General features: G+C 46.0%; 2 protein-coding genes across 2 annotated transcripts in view; one reads left to right on the top strand and one right to left on the bottom strand.

Annotated features, from left to right (window-relative positions):
* RESF1 (retroelement silencing factor 1) overlaps nucleotides 1-14,113 on the bottom strand; it is a 55,365-nt gene that overhangs the window by 30,473 nt on the left and 10,779 nt on the right. The gene's annotated exons all lie outside the window — the stretch shown is intronic.
* On the top strand, nucleotides 3,251-4,865 carry LOC121003295 (E3 SUMO-protein ligase ZBED1-like). The gene is made up of 2 exons (XM_040435061.1): nucleotides 3,251-3,735; nucleotides 3,823-4,865. The coding sequence occupies exons 1-2, from the start codon at nucleotides 3,264-3,266 to the stop codon at nucleotides 4,863-4,865; spliced, it is 1,515 nt and encodes a 504-aa protein (XP_040290995.1). The 5' UTR covers nucleotides 3,251-3,263.

Here is a 14,113-nt window from a genome sequence, read left to right as displayed (position 1 = left end):
AAGAGGTACTATAGGTACCATCTAGTTGAGAATCCCCTGCGGGCAGACTGAAGCTTTGCGTCCAAGTACAGTATCCCTTGGCTGATGCTTGGCCAGAAGTCTAGCTAAGAATTCTAGACATGGGACCCTTCTAGGTTACAAGTGAAGGAAGAAGACCGTAAGAATATCTATAAGTTATCCATCATTGTAATCACTTCTGCTTTTTTTCTATTTTACTTACTCTGGACTTTAGAAATATTCCAATTGGCTTATTTCTGCTATACACAGCAGACACATGCTGCAGACGTCTGCTGGCTTAAGAACCGCCCTTCACACTACCCGGCAGAGGGGGGGGGCGTGGCTTGGGTTTCGGCATCTTGTGCTCCCGCTTCCAGCAGTCTCGCAAGTTTGAAGTCGAGTCTGTGCTGTGGATCTGAACTCCTAGAGACATTTCAACTAGGGCTGCACAGAGCTCCCTGCACAGCTCACGGCTGATAATACAAGGAGAGTCACCCGTATGCAGATTTATTATATCATTAAAAAAGGTATCGCCAGATTTGTACTGACCTGTAGAATGAAAGTAACCGATCAGTTTCATCTCATATCGAATGTCGTGAATTAAAAACCCAACAGAATGGTAAAACCCTATATGGCTATGTGAATGTAGAATAACGTCCAGCATTTCTCTATTTTTCAAGAAATGCTTTAGAAGGAGCCCAACAAAATGCGCAAAGTTCGTGATGAAAGATAAAAATTAGAAGGATTTAATTCTCATAAAAAGAAAGTTACAAAGTTTAGAAACAGAAAAATATAGCACAGCAAATAAGTCTTGAAAGTTAACAAGCAATTAAACAATTAAAATAAGTGAAAAAGCTTATTTCCCCAAAGTAACATGTATGTGTGAGTCTGTGTGTGTTGAGAGCAACAGGTGTCCGTTCAAGAATGCTCTGCTCTAGTCAAAAGATGAAGCCTTCTTTATAGTCTGACTCTCCATTGAGGTGTATATTGTATCCTAAATTTAGCATTTTAACAGACATATATGGTTAGCTAGTAGAATCCCTTACATCATGGTTTCCTAATTGCTCCTTATATGTCAAGCTAGGGGTGGGCGGTATAGGCGATATGCGATATAAATTTGGGCCACGATATGGATTTTCGCCATATCGCCCATATCGCCGTAGTGCGATATGACCACCTGAATCATTACCCAGAAGCTTCTTTTGGCCTCCCGACTCCGCAATACCGCTGTACTGGCCAGGGCCGGCGTGCGCACAGCGTCAGGCCGCTTTGCTGACGCTGTGTGTGACGTCAGTGAGGTCCCGCCAGTGCTGGAAGAAGACGCCACACCGCCCGCGGACTCCATTAGCCAGCCGCTGCCGAGCACCCTGCAGGAAAGGTAAGTTTTATAACAGCTGCTCTCGCTCTTGTAGGGGGACTGTCTGGGACTCTTGCTGGAGGATCGGGATGGGGACGCTGGCCGCTGGAGGATCGGGAGGGGGACGCTGGAGGATCGGGAGGGGGACGCTGGAGGATCGGAGGGGGACGCTGGAGGATCGGAGGGGGGGGGGGGGGGGAGTGGATAAGGAATGGATGGCCATGGGGGCTGATGCTGCAGTCATGCAGTGATCATCTTATGATAGCACTGAGAGTCTGAGACCATGCTCTCTGAATGTATAGCAGGGGAGGAGACACATGAAGTCTGATGATGGCAAATGCCACATTATCTGATGGCACTGGCTCACTGCTGGGGGACACATGTCTGATGGCAAATGCCACATGGGGTTGAGCTCAAGTGTGATGGCACTGACTCACTGCGTCCCCAGCAGTCAGCCAGTGCCATCAGATTAGCCCCATGTGGCATTTGCCATCAGACATGTGTCCCCAGCAGTCAGCCAGTGCCATCAGATTAGCCCCATGTGGCATTTGCCATCAGACATGTGTCCCCAGCAGTCAGCCAGTGCCATCAGATTAGCCCCATGCCCATGGCATTTGCCATCAGACATGTGTCCCCAGGAGTCAGCCAGTGCCATCAGATTAGCCCCATGTGGCATTTGCCATCAGACATGTATCCCCAGCAGTCAGCCAGTGCCATCAGATTAGCCCCATGTGGCATTTGCCATCAGACATGTGTCCCCAGCAGTCAGCCAGTGCCATCAGATTAGCCCCATGTGGCATTTGCCATCAGACATGTGTCCCCAACAGTCAGCCAGTGCCATCAGATTAGCCCCATGTGGCATTTGCCATCAGACATGTGTCCCCAGGAGTCAGCCAGTGCCATCAGATTAGCCCCATGTGGCATTTGCCATCAGACATGTGTCCCCAGCAGTCAGCCAGTGCCATCAGATTAGCCCCATGTGGCATTTGCCATCAGACATGCGTCCCCAGCAGTCAGCCAGTGCCATCAGATTAGCCCCATGCCCATGGCATTTGCCGTCATCAGACATGTCACCCAGCAGTGAGCCAGTGCCATCAGTTAAGCCCCATGTGGCATTTGCCATCAGACATGTGTCCCCCAGCAGTGAGCCAGTGCCATCAGATTAGCCCCATGGCATTTGCCATCATCACACAGTCTGATAGATGATGGCAAATGCCATGGGGCTGATGGCACTGGCTCTGGGGGACATGTCTGATGATGGCAATTGGCAAATGCCATGGGTCTGTCTGACGCTGACTGACAGCAAATGGCATGGGGCTGATGATTTGCTATACTATTACCACATAAAAATATTGTTTTTAAAAAGCAATTAGCAATACGTTAGCAATAGTTTAAGAGACGGTTTGTCTTATTAGAGACGAGTACTCGATTGCTAAAATAATCGTTTCCTGCAGGCGCCCTATATGTCATCAAGATCAACTTAAGTTGTGCCTGTTTTGATCAACTTCATGGAGGAGCTTACAGCATGTGGGGAGGAGGAAGAGGAGGAGGTGCTCATAAAGAAGACCGGTGCGACGTCTGTCATATAGACCTGGTTTGGGTTTAAGAAGTCTGATGTGGAGCAGAAAAATATAATCTGCAAAGTTTGCCGGGCGACAATAGCAAAGAGAGGGAATACAACCAATTTGTTTCATCACCTCAAAATGAAGCACCCTTTGGAATACCAAGATAGCCAAAAACTGCGCCCTCCTCCACAAACGGCCAGTCTAGTGGAAAGAAAAAAAGGTGGCCCTGCCCACCAGCAGACCGATATTATGAAAGCATTTTCTAAAGGCACTCCGTATGACAAAAAAAAAATCGGCGGTGGATTGATATTACAAATGCCATTACCCTATACCTGTGTAAGGACATGGTGCCGTTTCTTACAGTGGAGAAACGCGGCTTTCAGAACATGATTAAGACACTCGATCCACGTTACGAGGTACCTAGCCGCAAATACTTTAGCCAAACTGAAATGCCCAAACTGTATGACAAAGTCCGTGAGCAAGTAAAGAACGAACTCCGGAGCATAAAATACTATGCAACTACTACGGACTTGTGGTCAAGTCGCACAATGGAGCCTTACATTAGTCTCACAATCCACTTCATCAATGACGAGTGGAAGTTGTGCAGCAGATGCCTACAGACATCTTATTTTCCCGAGGATCATACGGGTGAACTGATATCTCAGGGATTGAAGGAAGCGCTCGAGTCATGGGGACTTAAAGAAGAGTTACAAGTCTGCATAACCACCGACAATGGCGCAAATATTGTGAAAGCAGTGGAAATTAACGGCTGGACAAGACTGCAGTGCTTTGGTCACAGGCTCCACCTCGCCATAGGTAGGTAAACGTTTCTTTTAGTCCTAGACTAGTTACATTATGCACTGGGGTTGATGTGCTAATGATATCTTCCAATTTTGTCCTTAGAGAGAAGTGTGAAAGACGCCCGTGTTGAACATGCCATTGGCAAATGCAAGAAAATAGTGAGTGCCTTTTCTTACGCTTGGAAAAGGAAGAGAGAAATGGCTAATGCCCAGGCTGAGCTAAACCTGCCTCCTCACCGCCTCATCACTGAAACACCAACAAGATGGGGGTCTCGACAGCAGATGATTCAGCGGCTGCTCGAACAAGAGAAGGCCATATCACAGGTCCTGAAAGCAGACCGGAAAACCAGGCACCTGGTACCAACTTGGCAGGACATTGATGTGTTAGAATCGATGAACAAGACCCTCAGTCCCCTGTTGGAGTTTACAGATGCTCTGTCTGGAGAAGAGTATGTGAGTGTGTCGAATGTCAAACCTGTGCTCCACCTTCTAAACACCACAGTTCTTCCTCTAGCTGATGACGACATTGACACAGAACTGACGAAGGACATGAAGACAGCCATCCTCAAGTATTTAAATGAGAAGTACTCGGACGTTGCAACTGATGACCTCCTGGATATGGCCTCCTTGGTCGACCCACGCTTCAGATCATCATATATAGCAGATGACCGAAGAGAGTTCATCTTCACAAAGGCAGCAGCAGAAATTCAGGCACTGCTAGAGACGCAAGCTGTGTCTGCCACAGAGTCATCATCACCATCACACACAAGCACAGGAGCTGCTGGAGAAGCCCAGAGAGAACCCAAGAGGAGTAAACGAAGTCTGGGCAGCTTTTTAAAAAATGCATCTGCTCAGCCTGGCCCAGCTGCCCTCACTGACAGAGAAGCGATTAAAATTGAGCTTAAGAGTTACCTGCAGGCACTGGATGTAGAAGGAGAAGCTGACCCACTGGAGTGGTGGAGGTTGCACCAGGCTAATTTTCCCAGGGTGGCAAGCCTAGCCAAGAAATATATTTGCATTCCTGCCACAAGTGCCCCTTCAGAAAGGGCATTCAGCACCAGTGGCAATATAGTAACATGCCACCGATCTGCACTGAAGCCCGAGACTGTGGACAAACTTGTGTTCCTGGCGAAAAACCTTGGCTGAAGTGCTTTATGTAATGACAGGACCCCTCAGGAGGCGTGCAACGCTATACTCCTGTATTTATTATCTCCTTATTGGCGACTCCAGAGGACCTGAGCGTTACTTTCGCACCCTCACTGAATAGTTTTATTGAAATTCTACTTTATTGATATTGATATATCCTTTAAAATCACTTCGTGTTAGACAAGGAATTTAAAAATGTGATTAAAATTACTCAGGGAGTTCAGGTTATAGGGAAGGGACGTGGCCTCCCTGAGTAATTTTAATCACATTTTTGAGTTCCTTGTCTAACACGAAGTAATTTTAAAGGATATATCAATAAAGTAGAATTTTAATAAAACTATTCAGTGAGTGTGCGAAAGTAACGCTCGCTCAGGTCCTCTGGACCAATAAGGAGATATTAAATGTAGTGACGGCACGCAAGGCTGATGTTCAGTCGCACTCGATATTGATTTGCAAGTTTGCAATTTGTTATATATTCAAAGGGAACCTGTCCTGTCATCACCTTTATGCTGACCTCACTGACAGCAGCATAAAATAATGACAAAAATTCTGATTTCAGCGGTGTGTCTCTCATTAACTAAAAGTAAGTGGTTGCTGAGAACCAGCATCATAATCACTGCAGCCCAGGCCTTGAAAAGAGTCAGATCTACCTGAGAAGAGTCCTGGTTATTCCTAATCTCCTGCTCTCCCCGCCCATCTGCTGATGATTGGCAGTTCTCTCCTAGACAGAAAGGGAGAAAACTAGGTAGAAGCCTGTCAGTCATCAGCAGGTGGGCAGGAGAGCAGGAATTCATGAATAACCAGGACTCTTCTCAGGTGGCCGGGACTCTTTTCCAGGCCCAGTCAGCAATTAATGTGATGGTGGTTCTCGGGCAACCACTTACTTTTAAACTAGGCAGACTGATGAAATCAACTCACCTGTCTCTACTTTATGCTGCTGTTCGTTTGGGCAGCATAAAGTTGATGACAGGTGTCAAGTTCCCTTTAACAGTTTACCGTTAAGAAGCCTGTTGAACTTGAAGGCTTTTTCGTTCAAATATGTGCAACTTTTTATTTTTGTGCAATATAAGTAAGGGCTCGTTCACACATCACCGTTTCTCCTTTCCGTTCTCCAGCTCCATTAAGGAGCAGGAGAACGGAAAGGACGGATTCTGCAGATAACTGACACACCTAACTGAGCGTAACGGAGCCTAAGGACCCCATAGACAATAATGGGGTCCGTTCCGTGCCCGCTCAGAACATGATTTTTTAGCGGAGACTAAAGTCCTGCATGCACTACTTTTGTCTCTGCTCAAAAATCATGTTCTGAGTGGACACGGATGGAGGGGAGCCTAAGTAATCAGGATAGGAGGAAGAAATGTGATGTTATTTATTATTTTACATTTTGCAATTTGCACTTTATTTTCAAGAAATTTGTGTTTTACTAACACTTCATCTTTACATTGTTTGGAAAAAGATGTGTTACACAATACACATATTAAAAATTTCTTGCAAAGTTTATTAATTTGCATTTTTTGTATACATACAGAAGAAAATAATATATCGCAATATATATCGCATATCGCACATGATTCAAATTATATCGCAATATAGATTTTAGGCCATATCGCCCACCCCTATGTCAAGCTAATAATAATATGCTGAAGTAGGAGAATTCCTAGAGCTTTACAGGTTGCCACTGGAATCCTCTTCCACCTCTCCATGATGACAACATGGAGCTGGTGGATGTTAGAGACCTTGCTCCCCTCCATGTTCCGTTTATAAGGATATCCCATAGATGCTGAATAGGGTTTAGGTCTGGAGACATGCTTGGCCAGTCCAGCATCCTTACTCTGTTTCTTTAGCAAGGCAGTGGTCATTTTGGAGGTGTGTTAAGGGTCATTATGTTGGAATACTGCCCTGCCCCCAGTCTCCGAAGGGAGGGGATCATGTATGTCGCACTACATGTTGGCATTCATGGTTCCCTTAATGAACTGTAGCTCCCCACAGCCGGCAGCACTCATGCAGCCCCAAACCATGACACTCCCACCACCAGGTTTGACTGTAGGCAAGACATACTTGTCTTTGTACTCCTCACCTAGTTGCCACCACACACGCTTGACACCATCTGAACCAAATAAGTTTATCTTGGTCTGATCAGATCACAGGACATGGTTCCAGTAATCTATGTACTTAGTCTGCTTGTCTTTAGCAAACTGTTTGTGGGCTTCCTTGTGCATCATCAGCTATGCAGAGCAATTTGATGCAGTGTGCGGCATATGGTCTGAGCACTGACAGGCAGACCCCTTTATCCTCTGCAGCAATGCTGGCAGCACTCGTATGTCTATTTTAAAAAGACAACCTCTGGATATGACGCTGGGGACGTGCACTCAACTTCTTTGGTCAACCATGGCGAGGCCCGTTCTCAGTGAAACCTGTCTTGTTAAACCACAGTATGGTTTTGGCCACAGTGCTGCAGCTCAGTTTCAGGGTGTTGGCGATCTTATAGCCTAGGCCAGTGGTCGGCAAAGTGCGGCTCGCGAGCCACAAGCGGCTCTTTAGACGCTTCAATGCAGCTCTTTCCCACGGCGACCCATCCTGCACTACAGAGGAATCAGTGGCGTAACCATCAGGGAAGCAGCTGCTTCGGGGGCCGGGAGCAGTCACTGTACTTCATAACCCCGGGCCCCTGTCAGAGCAGCTGACTTCTCCTGCACCGGGTCCAGAGTCCTGCACTCTGTCACTGACCTCCTGACATCAGTGACATTGCTCCGCCTCTCCCCTCCTTAGTTCTTATGATGGACAGTGACCAGCATCAGGACGGCCTGACGTGGGCGGGGCTATAATAGCCCCGCCCAATTTCCTACCCGCAATTCCTGCTGCCTGAAGTTGAACCTTCCATGCCCAGCATGCTGAACATCAGTTGGATTGTCACAACTGCACCAGTGATGTGAGTGTCAGGGGAACTGGGGTTATATTCAGCTTTCCCAGACTGTGCACATGTGACCTGCAGTACAGTAGGAAAGCTGGGTGAATTATATCATGAAATGTCATCCAGCTTCCCTGCTATCCTGCATGGCACCAGTGCAGAGGCATTAGAGTATGCGGGAGAGGCACAGCAGGAAAGCTGGGTGTCTATATATGTGTATTGTATGTGTGTGCGTCCATGTATGTGGTGACTGTGTGCATGAATGCATCCATGTATGTGGAGAGTGCGTGCATGAGTGCGTCCATGTATGTGGAGAGTGCGTGCATGAGTGCGTCCATGTATGTGGAGAGTGCGTGCATGAGTGCGTCCATGTATGTGGAGAGTGCGTGCATGAGTGCGTCCATGTATGTGGAGAGTGCGTGCATGGGTGCGTGCATGTATGTGGAGAGTGCGTGCATGAGTGCGTCCATGTATGTGGAGAGTGCGTGCATGAGTGCGTCCATGTATGTGGAGAGTGCGTGCATGAGTGCGTCCATGTATGTGGAGAGTGCGTGCATGACTGCGTCCATGTATGTGGAGAGTGCGTGCATGACTGCGTCCATGTATGTGGAGAGTGCGTGCATGACTGCGTCCATGTATGTGGAGAGTGCGTGCATGACTGCGTCCATGTATGTGGAGAGTGCGTGCATGACTGCGTCCATGTATGTGGAGAGTGAGTGTATGACTGCGTCCATGTATGTGGAGAGTGCGTGTATGACTGCGTCCATGTATGTGGAGAGTGCGTGTATGACTGCGTCCATGTATGGGGAGAGTGCGTGTATGACTGCGTCCATGTATGGGGAGAGTGCGTGTATGACTGCGTCCATGTATGGGGAGAGTGCGTGTATGACTGCGTCCATGTATGGGGAGAGTGCGTGTATGACTGCGTCCATGTATGGGGAGAGTGCGTGTATGACTGCGTCCATGTATGGGGAGAGTGCGTGTATGACTGCGTCCATGTATGGGGAGAGTGTGTGTATGAGCGATCTCACACCTGAGACCTTGTAAACACTAACGAGTCACATGCCACTGGGGAGGGAAAATGGGGAGAGTGAGTGTATGACTGCGTCCATGTATGTGGAGAGTGCGTGTATGACTGCGTCCATGTATGGGGAGAGTGTGTGTATGACTGCGTCCATGTATGGGGAGAGTGCGTGTATGACTGCGTCCATGTATGTGGAGAGTGCATGTATGACTGCGTCCATGTATGGGGAGAGTGCGTGTATGACTGCGTCCATGTATGTGGAGAGTGCATGTATGACTGCGTCCATGACTGCAGTATGAAAGGTACAGAGGCTAAAATACTTGTGGATATGTAGAGGTAAATCAGACATGTCTATTACAATTGCAGAGCAGGTTTTAAAGGGGTTGAGTTGAATATAAACTCCGTCAGCAACTGGAAATGTTAAAAAACAAAGTCGTGCTAGAAATGACAGTAAATACAGTAAATAAAAAGTCACAAAATAGCCATATAAGAGGGGTTTGCACAGGAGGAGGCGGTTTGTGAAGTGTGTGTGTGTGTGTGTGTGTGGGGGGGGGGCCCCGTACAAAAATTTGCTGTGGGGCCTAGTCAGTTCTAGTTACGGCTCTGAGAGGAATCAAATCTTGCCTGTGGGACGCATTTACGTTCCACAAAGCAAGAGAGGGTGTGTTCGCTAACTAGTATTAGCGCACGCGCATCACAGTAGGGCCGGCAGTACGCACCTCCTTCCAGAGTAGACGTCGGAACGAGGAGGAAGTGACGAGGGGTATTGAAAACTTCCCGGGCAGTGAAATCTGCCAGAGACAGAACACCGCAGCCCGCATCATGGACCCATTTGCTTCAGCATGCGCTTTCTTCCTATATATTTTAGGTTTTAAAAATGTGGCTCTCAAAAGCATTTCAATTGAGGTTTTGGCGATATTTGGCTCAGTTGACAAAAGTTTGCCCACCACTGTCCTAGGCCATCTTTATGTAGAGCAACAATTCTTTTCTTCAGATCCTCAGAGTTCTTTGCCATGATGTGACATGTTAAACTTCCAGTGACCAATATCAGAAAGTGTGAGAGCGATCTCACACCTGAGACCTTGTAAACACTAACGAGTCACATGCCACTGGGGAGGGAAAATGGGTAACTGGGCACACTTTGGCCATTTTCACCTAGGGTTTGAAAGGGTCTTTCTTCTGCACCCTGCTTTCCCTTCGGACGTCCGGAGAGTATATTGCAAAGAGACACAGATTCACGCTTCTAGTGTCACTACAAATAACTGATTTTATCTGTGTTCTCTCAGTCTTATATACAGTCATTCTAACAATCATTAACAGGTGTGGTGTAGATATACAAGGTTGCGGAGTACAAACAATTCCATATATAGGCTATTGCAAACAAACTTGACTGATGTCCTTGGTACAGATCAAATAGCATGTCTTTATAAAACTCCTCACTACATAGCATATGGCTTGCTTTATTTAACCCTTCAGGGGTGTACTCACTTGTTGCCAGTGGTTATTTTGAGGGCACACCAAATTTACACTGTTATACAAGCTGTACACTGACTACTTTACATTGTATCAAAGTGTCATATCTTCAGTGTTGTCCCATGAAAAGATTAAATAAAATGCTTACAAAAATGTGAGGAGTGTACTCACTTGTGACATACTGTATATACGCTCACCTAAAGAATTATTAGGAACACCATACTAATACTGTGTTGGACCCCCTTTAGCCTTCAGAACTGCCTTATTTCTACGTGGCATTGATTCAACAAGGTGCTGATAGCATTCTTTAGAAATGTTGGCCCATATTGATAGGATAGCATCTTGCAGTTGATGGAGATTTGAGTGATGCACATCCAGGGCACGAAGCTCCCGTTCCACCACATCCCAAAGATGCTCTATTGGGTTGAGATCTGGTGACTGTGGGGGCCATTTTAGTACAGTGAACTCATTGTCATGTTCAAGAAACCAATTTGAAATGATTCGAGCTTTGCGACATGGTGCATTATCCTGCTGGAAGTAGCCAGAGGATGGATACATGTTCTCATTCTGTTTACGCCAAATTCGGACTTTACCATTTGAATGTCTTAACAGAAATCGAGACTCAGACCAGGCAACATTTTTCCAGTCTTCAACAGTCCAATTTTGGTGAGCTCGTGCAAATTGTAGCCTCTTTTTCCTATTTGTAGTGGAGATGAGTGGTACCCGGTGGGGTCTTCTGCTGTTGTAGCCCATCCGCCTCAAGGTTGTGCGTGTTGTGGCTTCACAAATGCTTTGCTGCATACCTTGGTTGTAACGAGTGGTTATTTCAGTCAACGTTGCTCTTCTATCAGCTTGAATCAGTCGGCCCATTCTCCTCTGACCTCTAGCATCCACAAGGCATTTTTGCCCACAGGACTGCCGCATACTGGATGTTTTTCCCTTTTCACACCATTCTTTGTAAACCCTAGAAATTGTTGTGCGTGAAAATCCCAGTAACTGAGCAGATTGTGAAACACTCAGACCGGCCCGTCTGGCACCAACAACCATGCCACGCTCAAAATTGCTTAAATCACCTTTCTTTCCCATTCTGACATTCAGTTTGGAGTTCAGGAGATTGTCTTGACCAGGACCACACCCCTAAATGCATTGAAGCAACTGCCATGTGATTGGTTGACTAGATAATTGCATTAATGAGAAATAGAACAGGTGTTCCTAATAATTCTTTAGGCGAGTGTATATTTGAACATGTGGCTGGACATGTGAGTGATCAGATGAATTGCATTAGTCCTTCTTTGCCATGAAACTTAACTTAATCCCCCAAAAAAACTTTCCACTGCATTTCATTGCTGTCATTAAAGGACCTGCTGAGATCATTTCAGTAATCGTCTTGTTAACTCAGGTGAGAATGTTGACGAGCACAAGGCTGGAGATCATTATGTCAGGCTGATTGGGTTAAAATGGCAGACTTGACATGTTAAAAAGAGGGTGATGCTTGAAATCATTGTTTGTCCATTGTGAACCATGGTGACCTGCAAAGAAACGCGTGCAGCCATCATTGCGTTGCAGAAAAATGGCTTCACAGGCAAGGATATTGTGGCTACCAAGATTGCACCTCAATCAACAATTTATAGGATCATCAAGAACTTCAAGGAGAGCTTCAATTCTTGTTAAGGCTTCAGGGCGTCCAAGAAAGTCCAGCAAGCGCCAGGATAGTCTCCTAAAGAGGATTCAGCTGCGGGATCGGAGTGCCACCAGTGCAGAGCTTGCTCAGGAATGGCAGCAGGCAGGTGTGTGCGCATCTGCACGCACAGTGAGGCGAAGACTTTTGGAAGATGGCCTGGTGTCAAGAAGGGCAGAAAAGAAGCCAATTCTCTCCAAAAAAAACATCAGGGACAGATTGATCTTCTGCAGAAAGTATGGTGAATGGACTGCTGAGGACTGGGGCAAAGTCATATTCTCCGATGAAGCCTCTTTCCGATTGTTTGGGGCATCTGGAAAAAGACTTGTCCGGAGAAGAAAAGGTGAGCGCTACCATCAGTCCTGTGTCATGCCAACAGCATCCTGCGACCATTCATGTGTAGGGTTGCTTCTCATCCAAGGGAGTGGGCTCACTCACAATTTTGCACAAAAACACAGCCATGAATAAAGAATGGTAACAAAACACCCTCCAACAGCAACTTCTTCCAACAACAGTTTGGTGGAGAACAGTGCATTTTCCAGCACGATGGAGCACCAGGCCATAAGGCAAAAGTGATAACTAAGTGGCTCGGGGACCAAAGCGTTGACATTTTGGGTCCATGGCCTGGAAACTCCTAAGATCTTAATCCCATTGAGAACTTGTGGTCAATCCTCAAGAGGCGGGTGGACAAACAAAAACCCACTAATTTTGACAAACTCCAAGAAGTGATTATGAAAGAATGGGTTTCTATCAGTCAGGAATTGGCCCAGAAGTTGATTGAGAGCATGCCCAGTCGAATTGCAGAAGTACTGAAAAAGAAGGGCCAACACTGCAAATACTGACTCTTTGCATAAATGTCATGTAATTGTCGCTAAAAGCCTTTGAAACGTATGAAGTGCGTGTAATTATATTTCACTACATCACAGAAACAACTGAAACAAAGATCTAAAAGCAGTTTAGCAGCAAACTTTGTGAAAACTAATATTTGTGTCATTCTCAAAACTTTTGGCCACGACTGTATATCAGCCCTACATCTGTTTCTACCTATAAAATAAAATTACTAACTAGGGTTAGAACGGAGACTTGTTACATCTGTGTTTGAATGAAGTCATTTCTCGACGGTGGATATAAATGGTTTAATCACTATCCAGGAGAGGACCATTGGGGCCTACTGGGAAAATAACTCCCACACCAGTGTCCCACAATTAGTTGTCGTTATTTTTGGAGAAATCAGGAAACATCAATGTCTATGGCAGCTTTAGTCGGATAGGCTTTCTAGCTTCTGTTTTTGCAATGGTGTGTGTAAAAGATAACGGATCATTCTTCCAATTTCAGTTCAGATTCTCTTATTGACATATGCACATTCGGCTACTTGTGTCCCCTATGGGGTAACGGTTAAAGAGGCTGCCATTTATCTTCAACATCATTTTTATTCGTGAGAAACCGAATCAAACCTGAAATCTCCAACCTGGGACTGGAGATGCAACTGTTGGTAGTTAACGGAGTGCTTCTAAAACTAAGGCAGGAAAAAATGATATATGGCAATTCTCTCTCTGACCACATCTGTAATGTTCTACTGGGTTCTGGAGACCAATTTTAAGATGAACTCTCAATTTCTAAATGTATTGGTACAACCATTGATGAAAGTGTGGATCAGGTTTTCATTAAGAATATCTCTGAACTTTGTGCCATTCAGCTTTCCCTTAACCCCGACTAGTATCCCTGTCCCAGCCACTGAAAAACAGCATGATATTTGGTGGGGCGCTCTGCTTTAGGAAAAGTCCAGGGTGTTCCAAACTTCCTCCATTTAAGAATTATGGAGGCCACTGTGGTCTTGGGAACTTTCAGTGCAGCAGAAATTGTTGTACCTTTCTCCATAAATTCTGTCTGAGCACCACAGGCAGCTTTTCTCCTCATGGCTTAGTTTTTGCTCCAATATGCATTATCTGCTGTGAGACCTCATATAGACAGGGGTGTGTCTTTCCAAATCATGTCCAGTCAACTGAATTTACCACAGGTGGTCTGCATTCATGTTGTAGAAACATCTGAAAGATGAGCAAGAGAAATGAGAGGCCCCAGAGCCAAATTTCAAGCGTCCCATCAGAGGGTCTGAATACTTATGCCCATGCAAAAATTTGAAAAAAAAAAGTTTTCTTTATTAATAA

This window comes from Bufo bufo, chromosome 1, assembly GCF_905171765.1.
Source record: "Bufo bufo chromosome 1, aBufBuf1.1, whole genome shotgun sequence".
Taxonomy (NCBI): Eukaryota; Metazoa; Chordata; class Amphibia; order Anura; family Bufonidae; genus Bufo; species Bufo bufo.
Note: the sequence above shows the minus strand (reverse complement) of the source record. Positions and strands in the feature narration are given on the sequence as shown.